The sequence below is a fragment of the Danio rerio genome, chromosome 25 (genome assembly GCF_049306965.1).
Source record: "Danio rerio strain Tuebingen ecotype United States chromosome 25, GRCz12tu, whole genome shotgun sequence".
Classification (NCBI taxonomy): domain Eukaryota; kingdom Metazoa; phylum Chordata; class Actinopteri; order Cypriniformes; family Danionidae; genus Danio; species Danio rerio.
The window spans coordinates 32,077,967-32,102,444 of NC_133200.1; the positions used below are offsets into that span (position 1 = coordinate 32,077,967).

Consider the following 24,478-nt stretch of genomic DNA (forward strand, 5'->3'; position numbering starts at 1 on the left):
GGTAAAATCTGTGTAACAGTTTAAATGAAATTTCTCTAATTTTGTTAGTTATTATATATTTTACAGAATGTGTAGGCGGAAGTAAAATTCAAACCGGACACCGTGCGACGTCATATGAAAAGGGTCTATAGGGCCTACCAAACACTTCCCAAACGTGCTCATGTTTCTATATTTCATATACAAATTAAAGGCCATTAGGCGAGTATATTCGGTAAACGTATTAGGTTTGGCAAATAGTGAATAAAATAAATGAGCTATTTGGATCATTCAGACTACGCTAGTCTACTCATGTTGACAAAAAAAATCATCTGCGGGGCGCTGCCTACGCCTAGCGTTCACTTCCTTGTTTTTGCCGCTAAACGTAATGACGCTGTGCGTACGACTCGTGCGTGGTGACGCAGTGCGTGAGGCGATGGAGAGCTGCAGCCGCATTGTTGTGGGGGGAAGAGAGGCGAGCTAGCCTGCTAGCACAGTGCCCATACGGCCAGCCCAAAAACGAATGAAAAGAGGCGCGTTGGTATGGTTGAGCTGCTATTATCGTGAGCCTGTAACTCCGGCTTTTAAATGCGTATTTTTGGACCTGACAGACCGTCACGGATACCGCATAATATCCTTGGAATACAACGGAGAAGCGGCTGGAGGACGGTAGCGCGGCTCGTGTACGGATTAAACCTACTGCTGTTCAGTAGGCCACACCGCTGCTGCGTTTAGCTCGGCCTGTACTTCCTTTAAAGCTTCTTTTACCGTCGAGGGCAAAGGTAAGACTATAGCGCAGCGTCTCTGATGATTCTTCTATCTATTTACAGCCTTAAACGGGGGCGTGTGTTCATGTTTAACAGTGGCTGTTTTGTTTTGTTTGACGCCATGTTTGCAGTAATGTCGGTGGGTTTTTCCAAACAGCATTAGCTCACTAGCACAACCACCAGCAGGCCGCCGGATACCGTGTGTGTCCTTGCTGCTCCGCTTGAGTGTGTCTTCTTTTCAGTCCAGTGTGTTTGGCCTTGTTCTGCCCTGCCCCCTCAAACAAACAAAAGCCTGGAAGTAAACCGAGGCTGTTATCTGTTACACGCAAATGCCTTAGTTAAATGGGTTAATGTGTCAGTTCGTGGCCCTAAAAATCCGGTAGTGGTTGAAATAAAATGGTAAATTTACCAAGCCATTAATTGTCAAGCTTGAGAAATGTTGTTTTATTATTTTTTTGCATGATTTGCTACTAAATAATGAATGTTCGATGACCAAATGCACACGTTCACAACAATACAAACGCACGCGCTTTTTCTGTCTCCATGCCAACAGTTTCAAAGTTGGGTTTAAGTTGCCATGGATACTAAGGTGCATGCTTGCATTTTACATCAGACATTATACCTGTGTAATTTACATTACTTTAAGAAGGCTGAGTTATTTCAACTCAAATTAGAGTCAAATACAGGGCAGGGTACATGCTTGCATTTTATGTCTCTATATAGTTTACCATGCTACTTTCAATATACTCAATCAGAATTAGCATGCAAGTATGACTTCAAAACAACATCAACACTGACTGTGAACATGGTTGTATTTTGAAAGTCAATGGCTGCTAATATGATTTCCTAATTTAGAATTTGCAAAGAATACTTTTCTGAAATTATATTATTAAGCAGAATGTCTGAATATTGAAATATAAAACCAACTTTACCTCTATCACTCTTTGAAGGCTGATTTGTTTTAACCCAAATTTGGGTCATATATGGACAAACCCAAACATTGGATTCAACTTTTAATCAAAGCTATTAGCCAATGGTAGGGTTTGTCCATATAACGTTATGTATCTAAAATGTGGTTTGAAACAACAAGTAAATAAATAAGTCTTTTGGGAATAGAGCAATCAACAACCATAACAATTAAAAAGTAAAACAGAGGTATGATGCATTTAACATCGACTTTGTCTGATTTTAAAGTTTCAAACTTTTTAAACAGCAGAGCATATTACGCAAAAAACAAATGACTTAGTGTTCACACCAAGATTCCATAATGCTGTTTATTACAGGAGCACACTGCCACTTTAAATGCTTGTACTCTTTCAAGACAGATTCTGATTGGTAGTCTGTGCTGTTATTGTGCATGCCTTGTCTTCACACTCTTAAATTGTAGAATAGCGAAGCCAAAATATCACAGTTATGGCCGCTGTCACCTTGTGCTCGTGATGTAATTTGGAGCCGAGCATGTGCGTTAGTGGTCATGAGCTGGATTTCTGCAGACCCAATAATAATAATCACAACAATATAGTGTGTAGACCACACACAGTTATCTGTCACATCGAAATATTTGCGCATTTAAAATTTGTGTATTTTAATTGGGAGAATTGCTTTTTGCAGTTCAATATTTTTTTTTTCTTTGATTCATTTGCATGAATAGACAGGGCAGAGTTTATATGGACCCACACTGGAGCCAGCCATCAAAGGGACGATGGAAATATTTTGGCTTGGATTTAGGAAATGTATTTATTAGGGGTGTCACGATCCTCCAAATCCTCGATTCGATTACATTTTCGATTCTAAAGTCACGATTCGATTTTCGATTATGAATAATTAATTAATTAATAACAAATTAATTATTTGTAGCCTACAGTTTAAACTGCAGACTTGCATGGTCTTTGTTTTACTCATAAACAAATCATACAGTAAATGAAAAAAGGTAAGTTACACACATAATTACCACCTGTCAATCACTTTTTTCTGCGGGACTCGTGAATAGGCAGTGATCTGTGTCGTTATAATGGTGTTGGTAAAAAAGGTGCACAACCAACAGGAACCAGCCAACAGTATCTGAGGTGTTCGCTAAAATGACTAAGTACTTGTGTGAAAGTAAAAGATGGAAGCTGTCTACTGACCCGCTGACTGCCTTGACCCGCTGTCTCGAGCGCATGACAATGTGTGTGCGTCTGTGTCTGTGTGTGAATGAGCTTGTGTGTGGTCACGTTATGTGCGTTTTCAGCGGTAGTGAGGAAGGAGGGCTGCTCAGAAACGCTACATGCCAGTGTGGATGTGGATCGTTGTCGTTCTAAAATGCCATTTAAAAACAAAGACATATTAGTGTAAACAGGGCCCGAGTGTGTGTTTTTCACGAGCGGATTTGCAACGGGTGCGGGGCGGAGGATCGCGATGCGCCCATCGTCTATCATCCCAACCGTAATACGTACATAGCAGAGCTTGCAAACTGTGTTTTTTTTTGTCGACAACACAAACGTTGTCAACATAACTAATTGGAAATCCAATATACTTCCACACCGGCGACTTCATAAAAAGAGGAGAGGATTTAAGCTCTGTTTACGGGTCTCCTGTGTCTGCAGTTTAACAAGCACTTCAACAAGCATGTTTTTTTCCCGCTTGGCAAGCCAAACTAACGTGACATGGGGGCGTGGCAGCATCGACGATTCTATTTTTTGATTCGATAATCAAACTTAAGCATAAATTTCGATCGATTTCGATTAAAAATCGAAATCGTGACACCCTTAGTATTAATTGTAAACATCAACTGTAGTTATGCAGGTGCTCCTTTTTATTTAAGGATTCTGATTGGCTGTCATTGTTTTAATTGTTCATCATGTGGTCACTGGATGTGTTGTTGGCTTCTTTATTCTGATAACATTTGCATTTTTTTTTGTGGTTACAGTTATCTTTCTTGGTGTGAATGTTTTTCCCCACAAAAGGCAATCAGAAAGCTAAAACCTTAATGAGCAGAACCTTTTAAATTTACAGATACCAAAACTGCAGCGTACAGTTACGATAAACAAAGCAGTCATAAATTACTATGTAGGGCTGCACGATTAATCGAAAAAAGATCACGATCTCGATTCGACCCTACACACGATCCTAATTCAGCTTTTTCTACGATTCAGCCAATTATATTTTTAAGGTCAGGAGAGAAGAAAAGGCGGCCGCAGAAGTCTTCACAGCAACATTGACACTTTCAAATGGCGTTAAAAGTGTCACATATTGTATTTATAATGTATAATTTACCCGAAATGTCATTTCTGTCTTCGTGTAATGATGTATTCACGGTCGCGAAATCACACATGAGCTGACGCATTGTTTACGGCCGAGAACACGCCTGTGCACGCATATGACGCCTACTTTAGTGAACACAACCTCCATATGCTGTGAATAACAGGTAATAAAGTTGTAAATAACGTTCAGTTTGTTGCACAGAGCGATCGTTTGAGGGCCGTGCGGGAGGTTTGATTTGCATGTGTGTGTTTTTCCTCACAGTGACAGCAGCCATGAGCCGCACTAGGAAGTGAAAGTGAAACCTGTGCGCACAAATAATCATATCGCGTTTTACAGTTATAATTACGACAAGAATTTGATATGTTTTTTGTTCTTTTATAGTGAACACAAAGTGTTGTGCATGAAAATAAAAGTTTAGTTTGACAGTATAACCCTAGCTTATATATAATGGATATATAATGGTCTAATAATGTTGTCAATAGCCCCTTTCACACATACAGACCTTTGTATGTGTGAACAGGTCCTTTTTGAAAATACCGGTAAATTCGTTCTGGCTATTTTCCGGAAAGAGAAGTTGTAACATTACCGGCAATTTGCCGGAATGCTGCGCTGTGTGAATGCAGAAGGAAGATTACCGTAATAAGCGCGTGCACGTGTAGAACGTGCTGACGTGAGACGTCTGCTTTAGCCAATCACAACAGTCAGACGCATTTACGTCCGCTCGGTTTGTGAGAATAAAAACCTTTGAATATTTTTCCAGACACATTTAGCTGCTAGAAGTTAGTCAGATCACGTTTATATGTTCTTCTTTATGTCAACTGTGTAAATAATCATCGATGAGATGCTTATGATAAGCCGTTGTTTGTTTACCTTTAAGCTTTGCGTGTGCCTTTGAAACAGCCTGTGAGCGCCAGCACACGCACATATTATGAACATCTCGACATGCGAAAGTGTTCCTGCGAAAGTTGTTCACAATATTGATCATCCACAGAGATTGTAATTTAGTCAAATGTTTACAAATACAAGCGCAGCCGTTTAAAGCTCATTTGTCGTGAATGATGTCAGAATTTACCGGTATTTTGGAATGGATGTGTGAATGCTCTTTTCCGGAAAATTTCCGTAACGTCCTCGCCTGTGTGAACAGCGCTTTTTTGAATATACCGGTAAAGTCGTTCCGGAAATTTTCCAGATATTTACCGGTATCACTGTGTGAAAGGGGCTAATGACAGGTGACAAGCACATGTCTTAAACATAATTAATCAACTTTATAATTACGAATAGTTATATTCTGATGTCATCATTTTATTGTGAATTAACAAACAGGGCAAATTGAAAGTCTGTTCAAGTGCACCATAATACAAAATTTAGCATTTTAAGCAACAGTAGACCTACACATAGGCCTAATATTATTGCTGTTTTTAACGATATGTTTGAGAATTAGCAATAATAATAGGCTAATCGTATTAACCTTTATTTTACATCTACTGAATCTTGAGAAAGAATCATGATCTTGATTTTAAGCAAAACAAATCGTGATTCACATTTTTGCCAGAATCGTGCAGCTCTATTTCTGTTAATTTATGAAGTAATTAAGTTGAATGAGACGTAACATTCAGCGAGTCTCTAAATGCGAACACATAATCGATGGATAAGTGAAACAAAAATTAGCAATTTATTAAATAGAGCATATCAAACAATAAATATAGTTATCTTTGTAGTTGTTGGTGGTGTAAATGTTCCTTTACACTGCGGTCTGCTTGCTTCTGTAATTCTATCTGGAAAAAGATTTTCTGACCTTTTGCTGTTTAAAATGTAAGAATTGTTATAGATACAAATTGTGGCTTTAAATCAGTTGAAAGTTGACACATGCTTTTCTTGTACTTCAGTTTGTCTGCGGCATTCAAAATGAGGAAGAAAGTGAGACAGAACCGTGTCGCAACCCCACAGAGGCCTTCCTCGCCCATCAAACCCTCACGCAACCGAGAGACCTTGACGTACGCTGAGGCTCAGCGTATGGTGGAGCTGGAGATTGACGGCCGCGTGCACAGGCTCAGCATTTATGACAAACTAGATGTCATCGACAGCGATGACCCTTTAGCTCAGGAGATCAGCGAGTGCACCAGCAACAAGGAGAACACTGAGAAGCCGCAACAGGTCCTTGTTCGCTCGGTGCGGCTCAAAAACAACCAGCAGAAGAAGAGTGCCGCATTGACGAATGTGCAGGGTTCGCCAGCTCAGGGCAGGCTACCAGAGCCAAAGATCCGAATGGTTGAATACAACCTTCCGGCTGTGCCGCGGAGGCCGTCAGTGTACTACACCTACATGGAGAAGACACTTGACGAGCTCGATGAGGAAGTGGAATATGACATGGATGAGGAAGATTACGCCTGGCTGGAGATGATGAATGAGAAGAGGAAGAGCGACGGACACAGCCAGGTCTCTCAGAACGTCTTTGAGTTCCTCATGGATCGCTTCGAGAAGGAGTCTTTCTTTGATAGCCAGGCTCAAGGAGAACCGCAGTCTCTTATTGATGAGGATGCTGTCTGCTGCATATGCATGGATGGCGAGTGCCAGAACAGCAATGCTATTCTGTTCTGTGACATGTGCAACCTTGCTGTTCATCAGGAGTGTTACGGAGTACCACACATCCCAGAAGGACGCTGGCTTTGCCGCCACTGCTTAAACTCTCCTTCCCAGTTAGCCGAGTGCATTTTCTGTCCAAATAAAGGTGGTGCACTTAAGAGAACGGATGATGACCGATGGGGTCATGTGGTCTGTGCCATCTGGGTCCCGGAGGTTGGTTTTACCAATACGCTTTTCATTGAACCAATTGACGGTGTGGCAAACATTCCTCCAGCGCGCTGGAAGCTCACCTGTTACCTGTGTAAGAAGAAAGGAGTGGGTGCCTGCATTCAGTGCAGCAAGGCCAACTGTTACACGGCTTTTCACGTGAGCTGTGCTCAGAAAGCAGGGCTTTACATGAAAATGGAGCCCGTCAAAGAGGTCACTGAATCAGGAGGCACTACATTCTCTGTGAAGAAAACGGCATACTGCTGCCCTCATACCCCAAACGGTTTTGTGAGAAGGCCACTCACTATATATGATGACTCCAAATCTAAGAACGGTGTATGTCAGAAAGCTGCTCACAGAGAGAGGGTGAAGGGATGCCAGAAGAAGAAGAACAAAAAGCCAGAATCGGAGCCCGATACAGTGGTTCCAACGGTTTCTGGTCCTAGTATTACTCCTAAAAGGTAGGTGTGCATAACGGTTGCGTGATGTAATATCAGTGTTGCTGTACATGGTAATTATATGCATCATAATGAGTTTTGTCACAACCAGAAATTAGTTTTTACCTCATATTCTTTTTTTAGTTTTATATATAGAGATGGACAGATCGATATACAGACAGACAGATGTGTGCGTCACAGGGCCTAAAACTGCCAAACCTGAAAATGACTGTTGATATTAGAAAATTTAAATCCTCATCCTCAGACAGGACTCTTAACTCTAGACTCATTATTCCAACTGGTTGCACAATTACTAAAACATTATAATATGTACAGTAGTTTAATCAGACATTGGTTACTAATTGCATTTCTTGCTTTATTATAAGTGAACTGAATTTAGCCCTAGAATTTAAAATTTAGACCAGAAGATGACATTCAGTCCATTCCAACGTGTCCCGCTTTTTCTTCACCTTGTTAAAAAAAAAAAAAATGTATTTTTCTAGTCTAGCATGCAATCAGTTTTAGACTAAAGTCTAGTTACAGATGGGCTTTATAAAAGATTGATTGATTTAATGATATTATCTAATGGTGTTCAAACACGTCGTGCAGATGCACTACATTTTCTCTCTCCCCCTCAACTTTCCTGTTCTATCTCTACTGCCCTATTTGTAAATCATGATAAAGGCCAAAAAATGTACTAAAGCATGAAAACCTACTGCTTTTTTAAATTAAGATCTGTCCCGGAACATTACAGTTCTTTGAAATAATTTGATATTTACCACTTTTTAAGTGTTTTAACACAATAATTTAGAATAATGTTATCTTCTCAGATTATTGCGTTCTGTCATTGAGTGCATAATTCAATGTGACCACGCAAAAAAAGTAACTTTAATGTTACTTTTTTTTTTTTTTTTAATAATGTGTTACTTTACTCATAGCTTATAATAATGCTTTACTTTTAATGCACAGCCCATGTTTATTGCACTGCCCCCAACACTGCTTGTGTATGTTACACACAGGACACAAACAAAACATAATTGTTGTATTTAGAAATATATGTAATAATAGTAGTAATAATATGTTAGGAAACTTTCCAACAAAGTGTTTTTTCCAGATCTATCAATTTAAGTACAGTTGAGTATTCATGTATTTAATTTTATCACAATATATGGCACAGAAAAATGTTAATATTACAGTATTTTTTTGCAATATGATGCAGTTATTTCTACAATGATTTGCTCAGTTTATAATATAATTCTTCCTCATAGTTTCAACACAATCCTCAATCAAGTGTCTGTCCAGAAGAAGAGGATGTTTGTGGAACGGGTTCTCAGTTACTGGATGCTGAAAAGGCAGTCGAGGAATGGTGTCCCGCTAATAAGACGCCTGCAGACTGCAATACAGACGCAAAAAGATCCAGAAGATGTGAGACTTTCTTAGAACGTAATGGTTGATGGCCTAAAACATGTGCATATGGATTTTAACAGAGGATTTGTTTTTGAATGACAGGACCCGTGTGTTGATGACCACCAAACGTTGACAGACCAGTTGAAGGACTTGCACCGCTTACGGCACGACCTGGAACGTGCTCGCTTGCTATTGGAGCTCATCCGCAAAAGAGAGAAGCTAAAGAGAGAGGAGGTGTGTGATGATGTGATTTCTGGAGGGAGGAAAATAAATTTTCTTCATCTTTTTTTTTTCCTTTTTTTCCCCAACTGATTGCCATCTCTGTTGTATTGGTGTTGTTTTTGCAGATGAAGTTGCAGCAGTCAGTTTTGGAGATGCAGCTCACTCCGTTTCCTATTATTCTGCGGGTAGCACTGGATCAGCTGCAGGAGAAAGACCAGGCCAAAATCTTTGCTCAGCCTGTCAGCGTCACAGAGGTAAAGTTGACTTATTTATATATAACTTATTTTTTAAAATTTCTTGTTGTATGCCATTTTTTTACTATCATTTTAAGATGAGAAAATGTTGAATGAGTAGGTGTGTTTTAGTTAGTTGTACATAAGGTTTCACATGTTGTTCTATATTTATCTCTGATGCACAGGTTCCTGATTATCTAGACCACATTAAGCACCCCATGGACTTCTCTACAATGAGAAAACGCATTGACGGCCATGAATATCAGAGCCTGGATGAGTTTGAGGAAGATTTTAACCTCATTATCAACAACTGTTTAAAGTACAATGCCAAGGACACATATTTTTACCGCGCCGGTGTAAGAATGCGAGATCACGGTGGAGTGATCCTCAGGAGGACTCGACGGGAGACAGAACGGATAGGTTTTGAATTCCCAAGTGGAATACACCTTCCTGAGCCTCCTAAATTAGAGCTGCCTCCATCGTTTACCTGGCATGATGGTAAGAACCTGCTCCATTTCTACTGCTAAAAAGTGAAAGTCATAGCTTTTGAATTTCATTACGAGTTGTTTTGTGTTTGTTCCAGTTGACCGAGTGTTAAACCCAGCTAATCGTGCGCACATGTCAAAGGATGAACAGTTGAAAAAGCTGTTGGAGATGCTGGATTTAACATTTGCCATGAAGTCATGCCCTTCCAGAAGCAAACGGCTCAAACTTCTCAAAAAGACCATTGGTGATGTGCGAATGGATATGGGTCAGAAAACAGAGCCCCCTTCATTGGAGCAGAATAATACAAAGGAAGAGGAAAAAGCGCCTCTTATTTTACCACAAGAGGAAGAAGGTACACTTCTGTTAAACCACTTCTTTTTTTCATTGTATCTTGAGACGGGAAAGCATTTTTAGAAATAGTTTGCAGTGGGGGCTAATACAATAAGATATTGTGTATATACATTAGATTAATCAGTAAAACCAGAGCCAACCATACTTTTATTTTAATGAATAACTGTTTTGTTTAAATGGACAAAATATATGTCTGAAAAAGAAATCTAGTGTGCATTTTAGTACTTTTCATCATACTTTTGCTCTTTGATGCTCTTTGTCTTTTGACATACTCGCCTAATATATTGTTAGAACTCCTAGTATGATAAATATCATACAACTGTGGTACTTTCTAAAGAGTTTTGATGGTAAACGTTTGATCTGGTATCACAGGTGACAAGTCCTTACCTCCAAAACTTGAGCCTTCTGATTCTGTGCCACTCCTGAAAAACTCAGACAGCCCCTGTGAACCTCCTACACTGAAGCCTATGGAGCCCAGCCCCGAAAAGTGCCCGAAAAAGGTCAAATTTGACGGGGAGACATTTTCTACCTCACTTTTAAATGGTCTCTCCCCTGATGTCCTGCCCTCCGAAAATAATGTTATGGTCGCTACCTCCACGCTAACCGAACCAGCAAATATAGTGAACCGGCGAACGGCTGTGCTCTTCCGGAAGTCAAAGAACACAAGTCCACAGAAGCTGTTGAACACAAGCGAACCCTCAATTGACTGCCCTCAACTGGGTACAAAGACCTTTCTATCGGTGGTCATTCCTCGCCTTGAAACCCTGCTCCAGCACAGGAAGAGGACGCACAGTGCAAGCGGAGACAGTCCAGATGAAGAGGATGAGTGTCCAATCAAACGCTTGGATACTGGTAAATATCTCGCCCTTTTCATTTCGCGAGCAATATTTTACTTCAAGGATTAGTTACATAAAAATGTTTACTTACAGGCTTGTCTAATGGCTTTTCGGAGCCAAAGAAAGGTATAATTGTGACTCGACCATCAGAGCCTCGTCGACGCTGTGCTTCAGAGTCCAGTATTTCTTCCAGTGGAAGCGGAAGCATTCAGGAGAACTCAAGGTGTGAAGGAGAATGATTCAAATGCTCACACAAAATTATTTATAATTAATGATGATTTGCTTGTTTTTATACCTTTCGAATGACTTTAAAGTAGTTTAGAATATAGCACTTTTAAATACTTCGATGTGCATCTTGCCCTTCCTTGCCAGAGTATGCAACCTGCGTCAGAAAACCGTTGGTACATCATAACTAGTTGTTAATGGAGATGCTCCGATCGACTGGCCAGAGATCGGTATCGGCCGATAATCATATGTCATGACCAAGCAGCAACCTCGCGCTCTCCCTCAGGAAGCCAATACGGAAGTAACTAAAACTGCAATTCATGCAAAATTCCGCTTGTCCTGGCCGCTCCTGGCTCCAAAATAGAGCAAATTTCAATTGAGCCCACTGTTAAAATGGCCAAATTTACTGCTGAAAAAAAAGTGTTTACAGCCTGGTACAAAAACAGATTTTGGTTAATATAGCTAATATTACCCTTCATGACAACTGTGAGGGGGTGAATTTTTTTTATAACTCATCCGTTTCCTTTATATTAAGTTATATTAAGTTTGCATAATTAAGGGAGTGGCCACTTGAGTGACAGCTAGGTCTCGTTGGTCGCTGTCACTTCACCTCAGCTGAATCCTGCAGATTAGCCACTGATCTCGGCATATTTATCGTATTTCTGTGTTGTTTTATGTGGCTTTACACAGTCAGCTGTCTTTTGGACTTGTTTCCTACTATTATTAGATGGCATGGCATGCTGAGCGCACTTAATTGTGCTCATAAACCATTCACGTGGCCTCCGTTTCCCATGTGAGTAAAATTATATATTCATATACCATCTCTATCCATGTATTTGTTTTATTTAAGATCATTTATCGTTTATATTTATATTTAGAGCTGTAATGCACTCCAAAATCTGACGAATTGATTAGCTGTAGGCTCTAGAACAGTCATCTGAAGCGTTATCATACAGTGTTATGCTGGATTTCACAGACTATATCTGAAGTGTTTGGAAGTAATTCGCGTTTTCCTCCTGTTGAAAAACGTTATAAGAACAATGTTTAGTGGCTCAATGTATTACAGCAGTGTTTTTAAAAGTCTAAACTCTTTATTGGTATAGTATACAACCAAGCACAAGTGGTCAGAATACAAACAAGTCACAGGTGATAATGTATTAAGCGTTCTCCCAAAGTAAAGTGTGTCTGAACCAGGTCCAAGCAAAATGCCAGCAGTGTCTGTAGCTCCGCTCACTCTCTGCATCTTTGCCCTTGTTTGGTATCCCGCCGTGGGTGTGATGACGCGCAAACAAAATGGCGACTAATGGCCGCGCCTACTTGTGGCTTCTTTTGCGCTCTTTAGAAACCTATGGGTGACATCACGGATACTACGTCCATATATTTTACAGTCTATGGTCATGACTCGATCGGTACTCGCTAATCTGGCTGATCTCATGAACCGATCACAATTATTTGTTTATAAGTTTACAAGCAGAGGATTTCAAAAAGTGAAATCTTTTTACGGATCAGAACTGAAAGTTCTGTGTTTTCAACAATATTGCAAATTCATTAAAACCTGGCTGGAAATATTAGGGAAATTAAAAAACAACAAAAAAATATTGTTAACTTGAATATTAAATGGCATAACTTATCATAATATACTAATTGCAATAAACAGTAGATTAAGACCTCTTTTCTTTTAGTAAAGAAGTATTAAATTTATAGCTGTGCATTCTTATGCATCAAATATGTACTTTGAGACATGCTGAATTTGACCATTTATCTTTTTTTTTTTGTATCGGTTTTAAATATTATTTTTTATAAAGCTGCTTCTGACCATTACATGTCCACACTAAATGGTTATGAAAGACATGTTTAAGAAATTATATGATATTTAATTTATTTTTTTAGGTAAGGAGAGATCTCCACTTAAGTATCATAAGTATGTTAAGTATCGGCTGCCAAAATCTTGATCGGAGCATCGCTAGCTCTTCCTAAACCGATACAGAATTTTTCTCGTTTGTACAGCAATTTGGACAACTCTATTAATTTGGACACTCCTAGTGGAGGAGGCAAGGCAGGACAGGTTGGGCGATGTACATTGAAAATATGAATGCATAAATTATTTCATAGATAATAAATCTAATGAACGTGTGAAAGTAACATTCCCAAAGGTGTTGTTTAAAAGCAGCTTGATGCTTCAAATGATGGTTGTAGGTATTACATTATTACGCCAATAGAGGGCAGCAAGAAATTTAGAAATGTATTTCTCACTTTGAGTTATTAAATCATTCATTCAGGATGTGATACATACATTTTAATTATACATAATAAATTATTATATTAAATATATTTATAAATGAACATTACGTTTTTATTGTCCAAAAATGCCAATCTTTATTGAGCATCTCTACTGACTATACACCTGTTTTGCTTTCTATACACTCACACTTTTGAATCACTTTTAGTGATGTCAGTCACACAAAGAGCGGGAAAGGGAAGCTGGCGATGGCAAGGCGGAATACAACAGATGATAAAAAAGAACTGCTCAATTGCACAGAACCAGGGAACATTTCCAAAGCCAACAAGCTGGCAGCAGGTGAGTGTCCAGCTTTTTGCAGGCGTGAGCAAGTATGTGGGATTTGCCACCAAGCCCCATCCTCCTTCAGTTATAGAAATGGGTCAGACCATCGATGTCCCGTCAGCTCTGTGGAAGCTCGCTGTCCTTCCTTCTGCTTGCTTTTGCCACTGACCCGCTCTTCATGGCTTTGTCTAACACAATTATAACCTACTGCCGTAGTGTCTGCATGTGTGAAACCCTCATGTTTTAATAATCATCTCGGCCTATCCTGTCCCTCTGGGTGGTTGCTGCTTCCGTTCGCTCAGTAACATGCCGCTTAAAGGGTTGTTCATCTGAATGAAAATTCTGTCATCATTTATTTGCACTCCTGTCATTTCAAATGTCATTCATTTCTTAGTAAAACAAATGTTGACACATTGCTTTACAGGAAACACTAAAAAGGTTGGACTAGACCAACCTATAACCTGTTAATTGATTGCTTTTACATTGATACTTTATGAAAACATGTGCAAAGCTCCAAATAAAACTGTGCCTATCATTTTTAATAAAAAAAAAAATAAATAAATAATATATATATATATATATATATATATATATATATATATATATATATATATATATATATATATATATATATATATATATATATATATATATATAATTAATTACACCATTAACACTATTAATTAGAATAATGAAAATGTAATCAGGTAAAACTTTAGTCATCGTTCCTTGATTTGATCGGGAATTAAAATTTTAAATATACAAACTTTTCATTAAAAAAAATATTATAATACTGTGTGACATGATGCAAAACCATGTTACTGCCAAAACAGAATGCGGAAATGCAAACAAATGATGCTTCTAAGTACATTTTTTTTTATTTTAATCTTAAAGTTAGCAAGGAATGATGACTTTGAAGTCTTGCATGTTATTTGCAAATGTGATTTGCCTCTGCGGCAGAGAGGAAGATTTTTAGTGAATAGAGATGTTACGTGAACCTATCATAAGTAACCTTAACTGGACTACTTCATGTCATTTTGGAGTTTAACAGTGCTTCTTGGTGCACAGTTCTTAACCCAAAAAAGAGAGAGACAAAATAACATTTTGTTTTCATTGAAATTTACAAATCACATGGAGGAGTAAAAGATGACAGACTTTAAAAAAAAAAAAAACATTTAACGAACTAACTCTTTAAAGGTAATTTCACCTCAATACTGTATTTTTTGTTGATTTCCTTGATTGCTGAGTGAAATCTTTTGGCCTGCCACATGCTTTACCAGAAATAGAAAGCTTACTTCTGCATTCTGACTCGTAAGCATGTCAGAGTCTGAGTGGACTCATTAGTCACATGACATGTTTGACCTTTCCAGACCACACCAAAACTATTTTCTGTCAGCATAATTCTTAAAACTGCAGTCCATAACAGTTTTTTAATACAATGCAAAATGGATTTTTGTAGCAGCTATATAACTTGCTAGTGTTCAAAACTGGGTCCTCATTTACCACAGTAGTGGAGTGCTACTGGAAGGTTTTCCCAGTGGTGGGCCACTTTCACATTGGTTAACACGAAGAATAACTCTCAGCTTTATTGCATATTAGGAGCTGCCGATGGCGGTTCATTTATAAACATTGATCACAGAAGCTGGTATAAATAGCTAACTATAAAATTTCAAATGAATGAGCCTTAGTTAGGCTTTTTGTTTAAAAATAACAATTTCCTTGTTTGACAAATCTAAAATTCTGCACAATTATTAAAATCTAAAGCTAACATTAATACGCACTAATTCATAGTCACGCAATGCTGATGTTAAATAAATAGCTCAACTAAAAATAAAAAATCTATTATTAGTTACTTACCCTCATTGTTCATTTTTCAGAATAAAATATTTTAGATGAAATTCCAGAGCTTACTGATCTGCTAGAGACCGCAGCAATCCTGAGATATTCAATATTCAGAAAATCCCATGTGACTTCAGTGGTTCAAACTAACATAAAGCTCCAAGAATACTTTAGTGTGGCAAAAAAAAAAGCAACAACAACTGGAAATACAGCCTTCTTTGCCTGTCTTGTGCATCAGATTAGGAGGCACATTTACTATAGACATTATGATGCTTTTGTGTTGCTGACTCTAATGGCAATATGCCATACTGTGCTTAGTAAATGCACTCCCCAACCAGAAATGGGAGAGAAGACAAAGGTAACCCAAGTAGTTTAATCGTAGTTCATTTTTTTGGCCTAGTAAGAGGTTCTTGGAGTTTTGTATGGTAAAAGTTGACTTCACTATTTATATTCACAAAAGTTGAGTTCACTATAGTCACATGGAATTTTTTCACAATGTTTTTAATTACCGTTATGGGGTTTAAACATCTCAGGATGGTTGCTGTCTATGGAGGATGAGGCAGCTTGAATGAAGGCCTCAGGAGATTGGAACAACACGAGGCTGAGTAATTCATACCTGTCAACACTCCTGTTTTTCCTGGGAGTCTCCCTATATTTCAGACCCATCTCCTGTATTGTTCTGTCTCCCGGAAATCTCCTGGAACTGCTATTACACGTTACAAACAGAGATGGCGACATGCTTATGGACTGCAGCTTTAATCCGTTTTGGTCCCAATAAATACAATTGAAAGCATAGGAGTGTCTGGGTAATGGCTCGGCATGCTTTCGTTAAAGAAATAATCTACCGCTGCCGAATGCTAACTGGCTAAATTCTGCCGTGGCTCTCTTGAGGTGTTCTGCGCCATTTTTTGAAAGGTGAACCCCTCATAACCTTCCATTATTCCTACTTTCATAGAGATTGACAGCAGCAATATTTGGATGCCTGCTAACACTACACCACTAAATCTGGAGCCCCTTAAAGTAGTTTGGGCCAAACTTAGTGGATATCCTTCCTATCCTGCCTTGGTGAGTGTGCATGTGTGCATGCCGTCAGAGACTGGTTCTCCTTCTCTTCCTTCTCATTATTTCATGCATCAGCCTCCTCAGTGGCCAAAACTCAACCATAACATTATTGCCAGGTGATTCAACCAGGGTGTGTATGTGCATCCATTTGTTTTGTGTTTGTGTGCGTGTTTGTGTGTGCCGTGTTTTCACAGACTTATGATCTACTTGTGGCGGACCTTCAGATACATACAGCAAGTTATTTAAAAAACAGTTCGCAACCAAGTATTGAAACTTCGGAAACACCAAAATGGTTATTTGCAGATTTTTGCTATTAAACAAATAATCTTGATTATTCACATCTAAAATGTAGCTTTTTTCATACGAGTGTGTATGAATATATGTTTAAGTATATAAATATATGTTTACATATATTCAGCAAATATTTTGAATTACACATATTTGAAAAATTACATATCTATTTATATTATGTATAAATATTTTATATATAGATTATTTTCTGGGCTTGACTTGATTTCAGCTGTGGCGGGTTAGAAAAACACCCCACTAGACACTTTGGCAGGCTGAAAATAATTTTTAAATTGCCAGGTCTGCCCTGTCACTAAAGATTATAATTTTAGTTTAAGACAGTTTTGTCACAAATGTGATCTTAGAATCGAGAAGCAGCACAACTGATAAGTTTTCACTCGAGCAAAAGAAAGCAGGTGAATACCGAATGAGAGGATGATTAGGCGCATGGTGAGACACAGGTGATCCTTGTTTACTGACAACAGTGTCACGCACAGCTGATATGATGCGCTGGAATGCTTAAAATCTACTGTGTCCTATTTTCTTGCGTGAAGCAACCGTGCCTGGAAACGCAACTGGTGCAATTGTTTTTGTTTCATTCCACAGTCCTGCTGCTTTCAAGATCTCGAGATTTTTTTTTTTTATGTAAGCAGCAGTGGTTGCCGCTTTCGCTTTAACTATTTTTCGAACAGATTATTAATGGGCTTAACGTTAATTGTGTACATACAATCATTCTTTCATTATTGCACGCAGAATGTTTTTCACCGGCTTTCTTTTGCTTAGTTATTTTTGTTAATGTTGTTTAATAATCATCCTTCACAATAACATTGCTTTAATAGAAGATTAACTCTTCATTTATCTATAGTTAACTAGTGATTTGAGACATTTAGCCTGGACAGGCTGCTGTGTATAGTTTTAGATGCATGAGAATGATTTATTTAAAATTTCAATTGTTTTTGTTGAATAAAAAGTTATATTTAGCTTGTTTTGGTGAATTATTTAATGTTTGTGGCAAGGAAATAATTAGTTTGGTCTGTCCAGAGAAAAAAAAAAAGGTAAATCTTTAGTGTTGAGCCCTGAAAAGTCATGTCAAATAAAAGTAATTGAAATGCAACACTATGAAACAACATCCCATTTGCTTAAGCTCATTAAGCAAGTTTACAACACATCAAAAAGTTAAATTAAGGGAAAGCATGTGGACAAAATTTAAATCAAGTTAAATTTATGTATATAAAATATATTTTCCCAACAACAAAATTGTGGCTAGTGAAAATGGGCAGTGGCTAGTAATGTTGGAAAACTACCAGCCACAGTTGCTGGTGATCAAAAAAATAGTTGAGCCCTGATTATTTTATGCATAGTATCTATAGAAAAATGCATACAGTACACAAATATATTATGTAATCAAAAAAGCCTTTATTTTTTAATGTGATGACAAATTGTTATCTAACGACAGTTTTGTTTAGCACATTTTGAATTGGTTATGCAGATTTGTCATGACAACGGGCTGCCCAGTGAATCTCAGAGAAAATAGGCACATTTGTGCTATATTTGTTGGTTAACGTTAATTTATCTTCTTTTCTGTCGTGTAATTCTAAGATTTATCTACTTCTAAATAGTTTTTATTTTTAAGGTTGTCGCATTGTTTCATCAATTGAATCCTGTATCTAAGGGAAAGTCCACAATCGAACATAATTTGAATGAATGCCATGGAGGCAAGAAACCAGCCAATGTGTTACTCTAGCAACAGAACATAAGAGTTAGCATTCAGCACACTTTATATCAGTCACACAGATGGAGGAGTTTGAAAAGACTTTTATTTGAATGAATTATTGAGCGAGGGATTTTGCGAACCCGTCTCTGCAGTATCAACCTTATAATACAACAAATATAAAATAATATTACCACATTTTTATTTTTTTATTATTCATTGTTAAGATTTCTGGGCCGCCACAAATGAATCAATGTGTGGGAAACACTTTGTGAGTGTTGTCTGTGTGTGTTGGATCCTGTGTTTTGTGGCAACCATTTCCATTGTCAACAGTGTGCACATTAGCAGAGTTACGAGGTTAGCAAGCCTTTCGCAAACATGTGTGCATTTTACTGTTGTGTTGACTTTCTCTTTGCCCGCCTGTGTAGATCATAGATCCTCAGTTGCCTCGAGTGGGATGCCATCTCAACGAAGAGTACATTCCCACCCCTCCACGGGACGTGCTCCGGGTCGGAGAGCTGATGCAGTTCAGGTCCAAGGAGAAACTCTTCCTCGTCCGCTTCTTCGACAGCAAACGCAACTGGTGAGAAGACTCATTTTGATAGATTTTTTATGTATTTTAATAATAACAAATAATTATCAGAAAATATCCAACTGTTTAACTTTAATATCTATAGGCTATGAATTTAATAAATTAGTTTTAGGACCTGAAACCACCTTGTCTTGTTTTTGTCACATGATAAAGAATCATTGACAAAGATAATAGTAATAGTTTTAGTTAAAAGCAACACCATCTGGGGGTTCCGAACCTATTCTGATTCTCGGGCTCACAATCCAATTCCAAAATCTATATCTGTCCTGTTTCTTCTGCTGTACATTTTTATCTTTACATTTGTGATCTGAGCAGGGCTTGACATTAACTTTTTTTGATCACCAGCCACTATGGCTAGTAGTACCAAATAAGTATTTCTTAGCCACAGTTTATTTAATGTGTCAAAACAAAGAAAATAGCTTTATAGGTGCACTTTTTAACTCAAAACCTTTCTTTTAAAAAAGCATTACATTTAAAAAAGAATTATTGTCATTATCTAAAATATGCATGGTAATCTGTCCTGGCTAAAAGTCCCAGATCACCAGTTAACTACACATAAACGGGGAGTAATCTCCTATCAAAGCAATGGTATTGTAAAAAAATATAAGTGAACCATATTAACAAAAATACCTGTAAGCAAAAGAAAGCAGGTGAAACATCATGAAAGGATGTTCATGTGCACACAGTTAATATAGGCCTGTTAATAATCTGTTCAAAGAATAATTAAAATGAAAGCAGTGACCGCTGCTACTTACAAAAAAATGTGTATTTTTTTTAGTGCAGGACTGTGGGTGCACGATTATCGCTCTTTGTCCAGTCTAGTTCAAAGGTAACCTATCACACCAGTTCTGTTTCCTCTAGGCACAGTTGTTTTCGCGCAAGTAAACGAGAGCGCGGGCGTGCATCACATCACATCACCTGTGCGCGCGAGTGATCATCCTCTCGTTCTGTATTTACCTGCTTTCTTTTGCTCGCAGGAAGTTATTTTTGTCGTGCTGCTTTTCTATTTTAAGATCACATTTGCACGAATGTTGGGCCATGCTTATTATCGAACCCTGCTTTTAAGAAAACTACAATTTAAAAATGACTTCCGACCAGCCAAAGTGGCTAGTGGAGGTGTCCGTTTAACCCGCCAGAGCTGAAATCTACCTGCATTTGGCCGATTGGGGGTTGTTAATGTAAAGCCCTGGAGCTGATAAAGACATGCACACAAGAGCGAGTATTGAGTTTATGCTCATAGGAATCTTTAAAGTTTAAACTGATATAACCTGAAGCTTACAAGTTTAGTTAGCATAGACTGTTAAAGTGATACTGTAAACTCTGGAGAAATTAACAAAGTGGAATTGTAATGGGACAGAATATGGTGAGTTGTTACGAGAGAGTGCTGCAGACATCAGCTATCCAGGGGATATACACTTCAGTCAGATACCACTCCTTGAAAAATTATTTCAAACAAAACAAAGGCATGAAACGAATAAGGGTGTCACGATCCTCCAAATTTTCGATTCGATTTTCGATTCGATTTTCGATTATGAATAATTAATTAATTAATGACCAATTAATTATTTGTAGCCTACAGTTTAAACTACCTGACCTGCATGGTCTTTGTTTTACCCATAAACAAATCATACAGTAAATGAATAAAGGTAAGTTACACACATAATTACCACCTGTCAATCACTTTTTCTGCGGGACTCGTGAATAGGCAGTGATCTGTGTCGTTATAATGGCGTCGGTAAAAAAGACGCACAACCAACGGGAACCAGCCAACAGTATCTGAGGTGTTCGCTAAAATGACTAAGTGCAAGTGAGTGAAAGATTGAAGCAGTCCTCTGACTGCCTGGACCTGCTGTCTCGAGCGCATGTCTGTGTGGATGTGCATTTTCAGAGGTAGAGAGGAAGGAGGGCTGCTCAGAAATGCTACACGCCACTGTGGATGTCAAATCGTTGTCGTTCTAAAATGCCATTTAAAAATAAAGACGGTGTAAACAGGGCCTGAGTGTGTACTTTTTGCGAGCGGATTTGCAACGGGGGCGGGCGGAGGATCGCAATGCCGGTGTTGTCTATCGGACGAACAGTACGTAATACGTACATAGCAGAGCTTGCAAAACGGTGATTTTTTTTTGTCGACAACACGAACGTTGTCAACATAACTCACTGAAAATCCAAAATGCTTACACACCGGCGACTTCATTCAAGAGGAGAGGGTTTAAGCTCTGTCGACGGGTCTCCTGCTTCTGCAGTCTAACAAGCACTTCAACAAGCCTGTTTTTTACCCGCTTGGCAAGCCAAGCTCACGTGATATGGGGGCGTGGCAGCATCGACGATTCTATTTTTTGATTCGATAATCGAAATTGAGCATAAATTTTGAACGATTTCAATTATAAATCGAAATCGTGACACCTGAGAAATTTCTCGTGAAATCATGAGATTAAGAAAAATTTGTTCTGTTTTTTTAAATAAAAATAAACAAACAAAATGAATAAAAATATTAATTACAATACACAAGCACAAATCTAAATGAGGTTTTGTGTAATTTTTCATTTTTATAATTTAGTATTTTGTTTTTAAATTAGTAATTTCAGTAGTTTAGTTTTTTATTGTAATTTTCTGTTGATTTCTTTATATAAATGTAGTTGTACAGTAATTAGAGTTGTTTAATGTATAATCATATTTTTATGTAATAAAAAATAATATATGATTGTAGGATCTTTGTAGAGTTTTATAATGTAGTTATTTGTAACAAATAGTAATTTTGTGTAGCTTGTGTGTGCATGTGCGTGTGCGTGTGCATGTGCGTGTGTGTGTGTGTGTGTGTGTGTATATATATATATATATATATACATATATATATATATATATATACACACACACACACACACACACACAAGCACAGAATTATATCATTACTCTAATAATAGTAATACAGTAAACTAATAAAATCAGTTTTAACATTTAACCTTTATGTAAAAAATCATAAATAAAAATAAACATAATAAATTGTGAACATACTTGCATATTACATATATTGCAACATATTAAATATAAACATTTTATTCTAGTTAAATATAATTTATACACAAAATTGTGAGTGAAAGGATTTTGTATATTATTATCATTATTTTATTTTTTTAATTCCCTCACCGGGAGGTGTCTTATTTTAAAATGCAGTGTCATAGAAATTTCAAAATCTTCTTATTCAAAAGTCTATTTTGTGCAGTAACGTACCTGCCGGCTATTTCAGCACGGACAGGAGAATGACCTGACTCATGAAATACTTTTGTTTCAGGACACGGCGTTACATTTAAAAAAAAAAAGTTCTGCTTTCCTTGCCATTTTAAAATAACCCTTCTCTCAACTCTCCATCAGGCAATGGCTTCCTAAATCCAAGATGGTACCGTTTGGAATGGACAAGACCTTAGACAAACGGAAAATGTTGGAAGGCAGAACATCAGGCATCCGGAAAGCTGTGCAAAGCGCCTTCAACCGTGCCATGAACCACTTGAGCCTTGTCCAGGACTTAAGCGCTGGAGATTAAGCCGTGTTGAAGGGTTTTATCATAAAAAAAAAAAATCAAACAATTAACAAACCCACGTTTACCCGACGCTATGCTCCTGTTTCAGACTAGCGAATGAGCTTCTCAACGGATGAATTTCTCCTATAATGTGCTGCAAGACTGCTGTGAACTCACACACTGCCATCTACTTTCCTTTTCACCTCCATCACCATCCAAGTTACACCTCGTCTTTAACTCTGGCTGTAAATAACATCATCCTAAATTATCCAACACTAATTTATTATCTTTTTTTTTTTTTTTTTTGTACCGCACATGACCTCCTGGAAGATTTCGACTTTCCAAGGTAATTTCTCAACCGCACTGAGGTGCGAATCCATCTGGTGCTACATCACGTGCAAAGCCTTGTTTTTTTGTTTTCTCCATATTAGAGACTTTTTGGAAGAGGCTGTCGCACTTACTGTATTAACTTTTTTTTTTTTTTTTTTTTTTTTAGTTTTTTTTAACGGTTAAGTTATTGTAATGTCAATGCAAGCTTCTCCTCTTTGGCATTAACATGTTATCTACTTTTTTATATAAAAATATTCTTATGGGACACAAATAAGTGATGTTTGTAAATATTTATATAAAGCTAAGAAATTATATACATGTAATACTTAAGAGTGGTAAACAAACAAAAGGACAACAAGAAAAACATTCGGAGAAGAGAAAACAACAGTAGCGATGAAAGCCAGAAGTGCGTCACTCATGCAAAACCAAAAAAATCAAAAAAAATTGCTGCCCAGTTTTTTTTTTTTTTCTTCATTTTGGAATGTTTATCCCTTTTGCATATGGGTTTGTGTGAATGTTTCAGGCATATAGTATGAAAAAATGAAAATCCCCCAAGTTGTTGCTTTTTCTGCTCTCGGGAACTGTATTGTAGGTCTGAATCAAGATGTGCCTGTACAAATGTGTTGTATTAGGACAAAGAGAAGTATGCAAAACTTTATATTCAGAGTAGGCATATTTTGGTGGAAAGCTGTGTTTGCCTATTTTTTATTTTGTTTTTTATTTTTGTTTTTTGCTTTGTGTGTGGGTGTTTTCATCATAGCCATCTGTTGTGACTGTTTAACTGTGTCTCTTTCTCCAGTATGGATTCTGGGTAGCATTCTGGGTTAAAAACACTTTTTTTTTGTATGAATGTCTTGTATTGACCGGTACTCTTGTTTCTTTTCTCTGGGAGGATCACATTATAGCCAATGATAGTGAGTGCTGGCGAGATCCAGTATTTTTTAAGTACACTGAAAATAAACAAACAAACAAAAAAATACAATAAACTGTGCTTGTTTTTTTTTTTTTTTTTGGTTGAGATTTTGAAATTATTTTAAATTTTAGAGACTTTATATGGGTCATAAATCAGAGCTTAAAAGTCGTAAATTCATATGATCATGACATTATTTTCATGAAGATATGTTTCCTTGTGTGTTATTTTAAATTGGACCACAAGCATAAGTTCTGCACTGAGGAAAGTCATTGGTGCTAGAGATCTGCGCAGGACTAAATTTTGGATCCCGCAACCGCCAGGTTTTAGCCCGAACGCTCCCGCTTATATTAAGCATTTGTATTCCAGCTGCCCAACCCGCCCCGTTTTCTACCCGCCGCACCCGATCCCACTAAAGAGCAGGGGGGAGAACAAAACCGAAAATCACCCATATATGTAACAAGCTGTCTGTATAAACACACACACAGACAAAGCTCTCTCTCTCTCTTATTCGCGCGCGCGCACTAACACACACCTACACACACACACAGACAGCACCAAACAAGCTAAACACAGCATTGCGCTATTTCATTTACACACATACATACGCGTGCTCACTCGAGAGTGATATTGCTAGACGGCCTGCTCCCGTCCCAAATTAAACCTGTTACTGACTGCTCCCGCAATTTATTCGTA

The 24,478-nt window shown here is 37.8% G+C and overlaps 1 protein-coding gene across 2 annotated transcripts; it reads left to right on the top strand.

Annotated features, from left to right (window-relative positions):
• Window positions 1-385: 385 nt before the first annotated feature.
• On the top strand, window positions 386-23,858 carry brd1b (bromodomain containing 1b). 2 transcript variants are annotated; one of them, XM_005163142.6, is made up of 13 exons: window positions 431-758; window positions 5,873-7,237; window positions 8,482-8,638; window positions 8,723-8,854; window positions 8,968-9,096; window positions 9,261-9,573; window positions 9,659-9,913; window positions 10,285-10,764; window positions 10,842-10,971; window positions 13,421-13,551; window positions 16,331-16,440; window positions 18,865-19,019; window positions 22,398-23,858. In XM_005163142.6, exons 2-13 carry the CDS (start codon window positions 5,892-5,894, stop codon window positions 22,564-22,566), a joined length of 3,507 nt encoding a protein of 1,168 aa, XP_005163199.1. In that variant the 5' UTR covers window positions 431-758; window positions 5,873-5,891; the 3' UTR covers window positions 22,567-23,858.
• The last annotated feature ends 620 nt before the right edge of the window (window positions 23,859-24,478 follow it).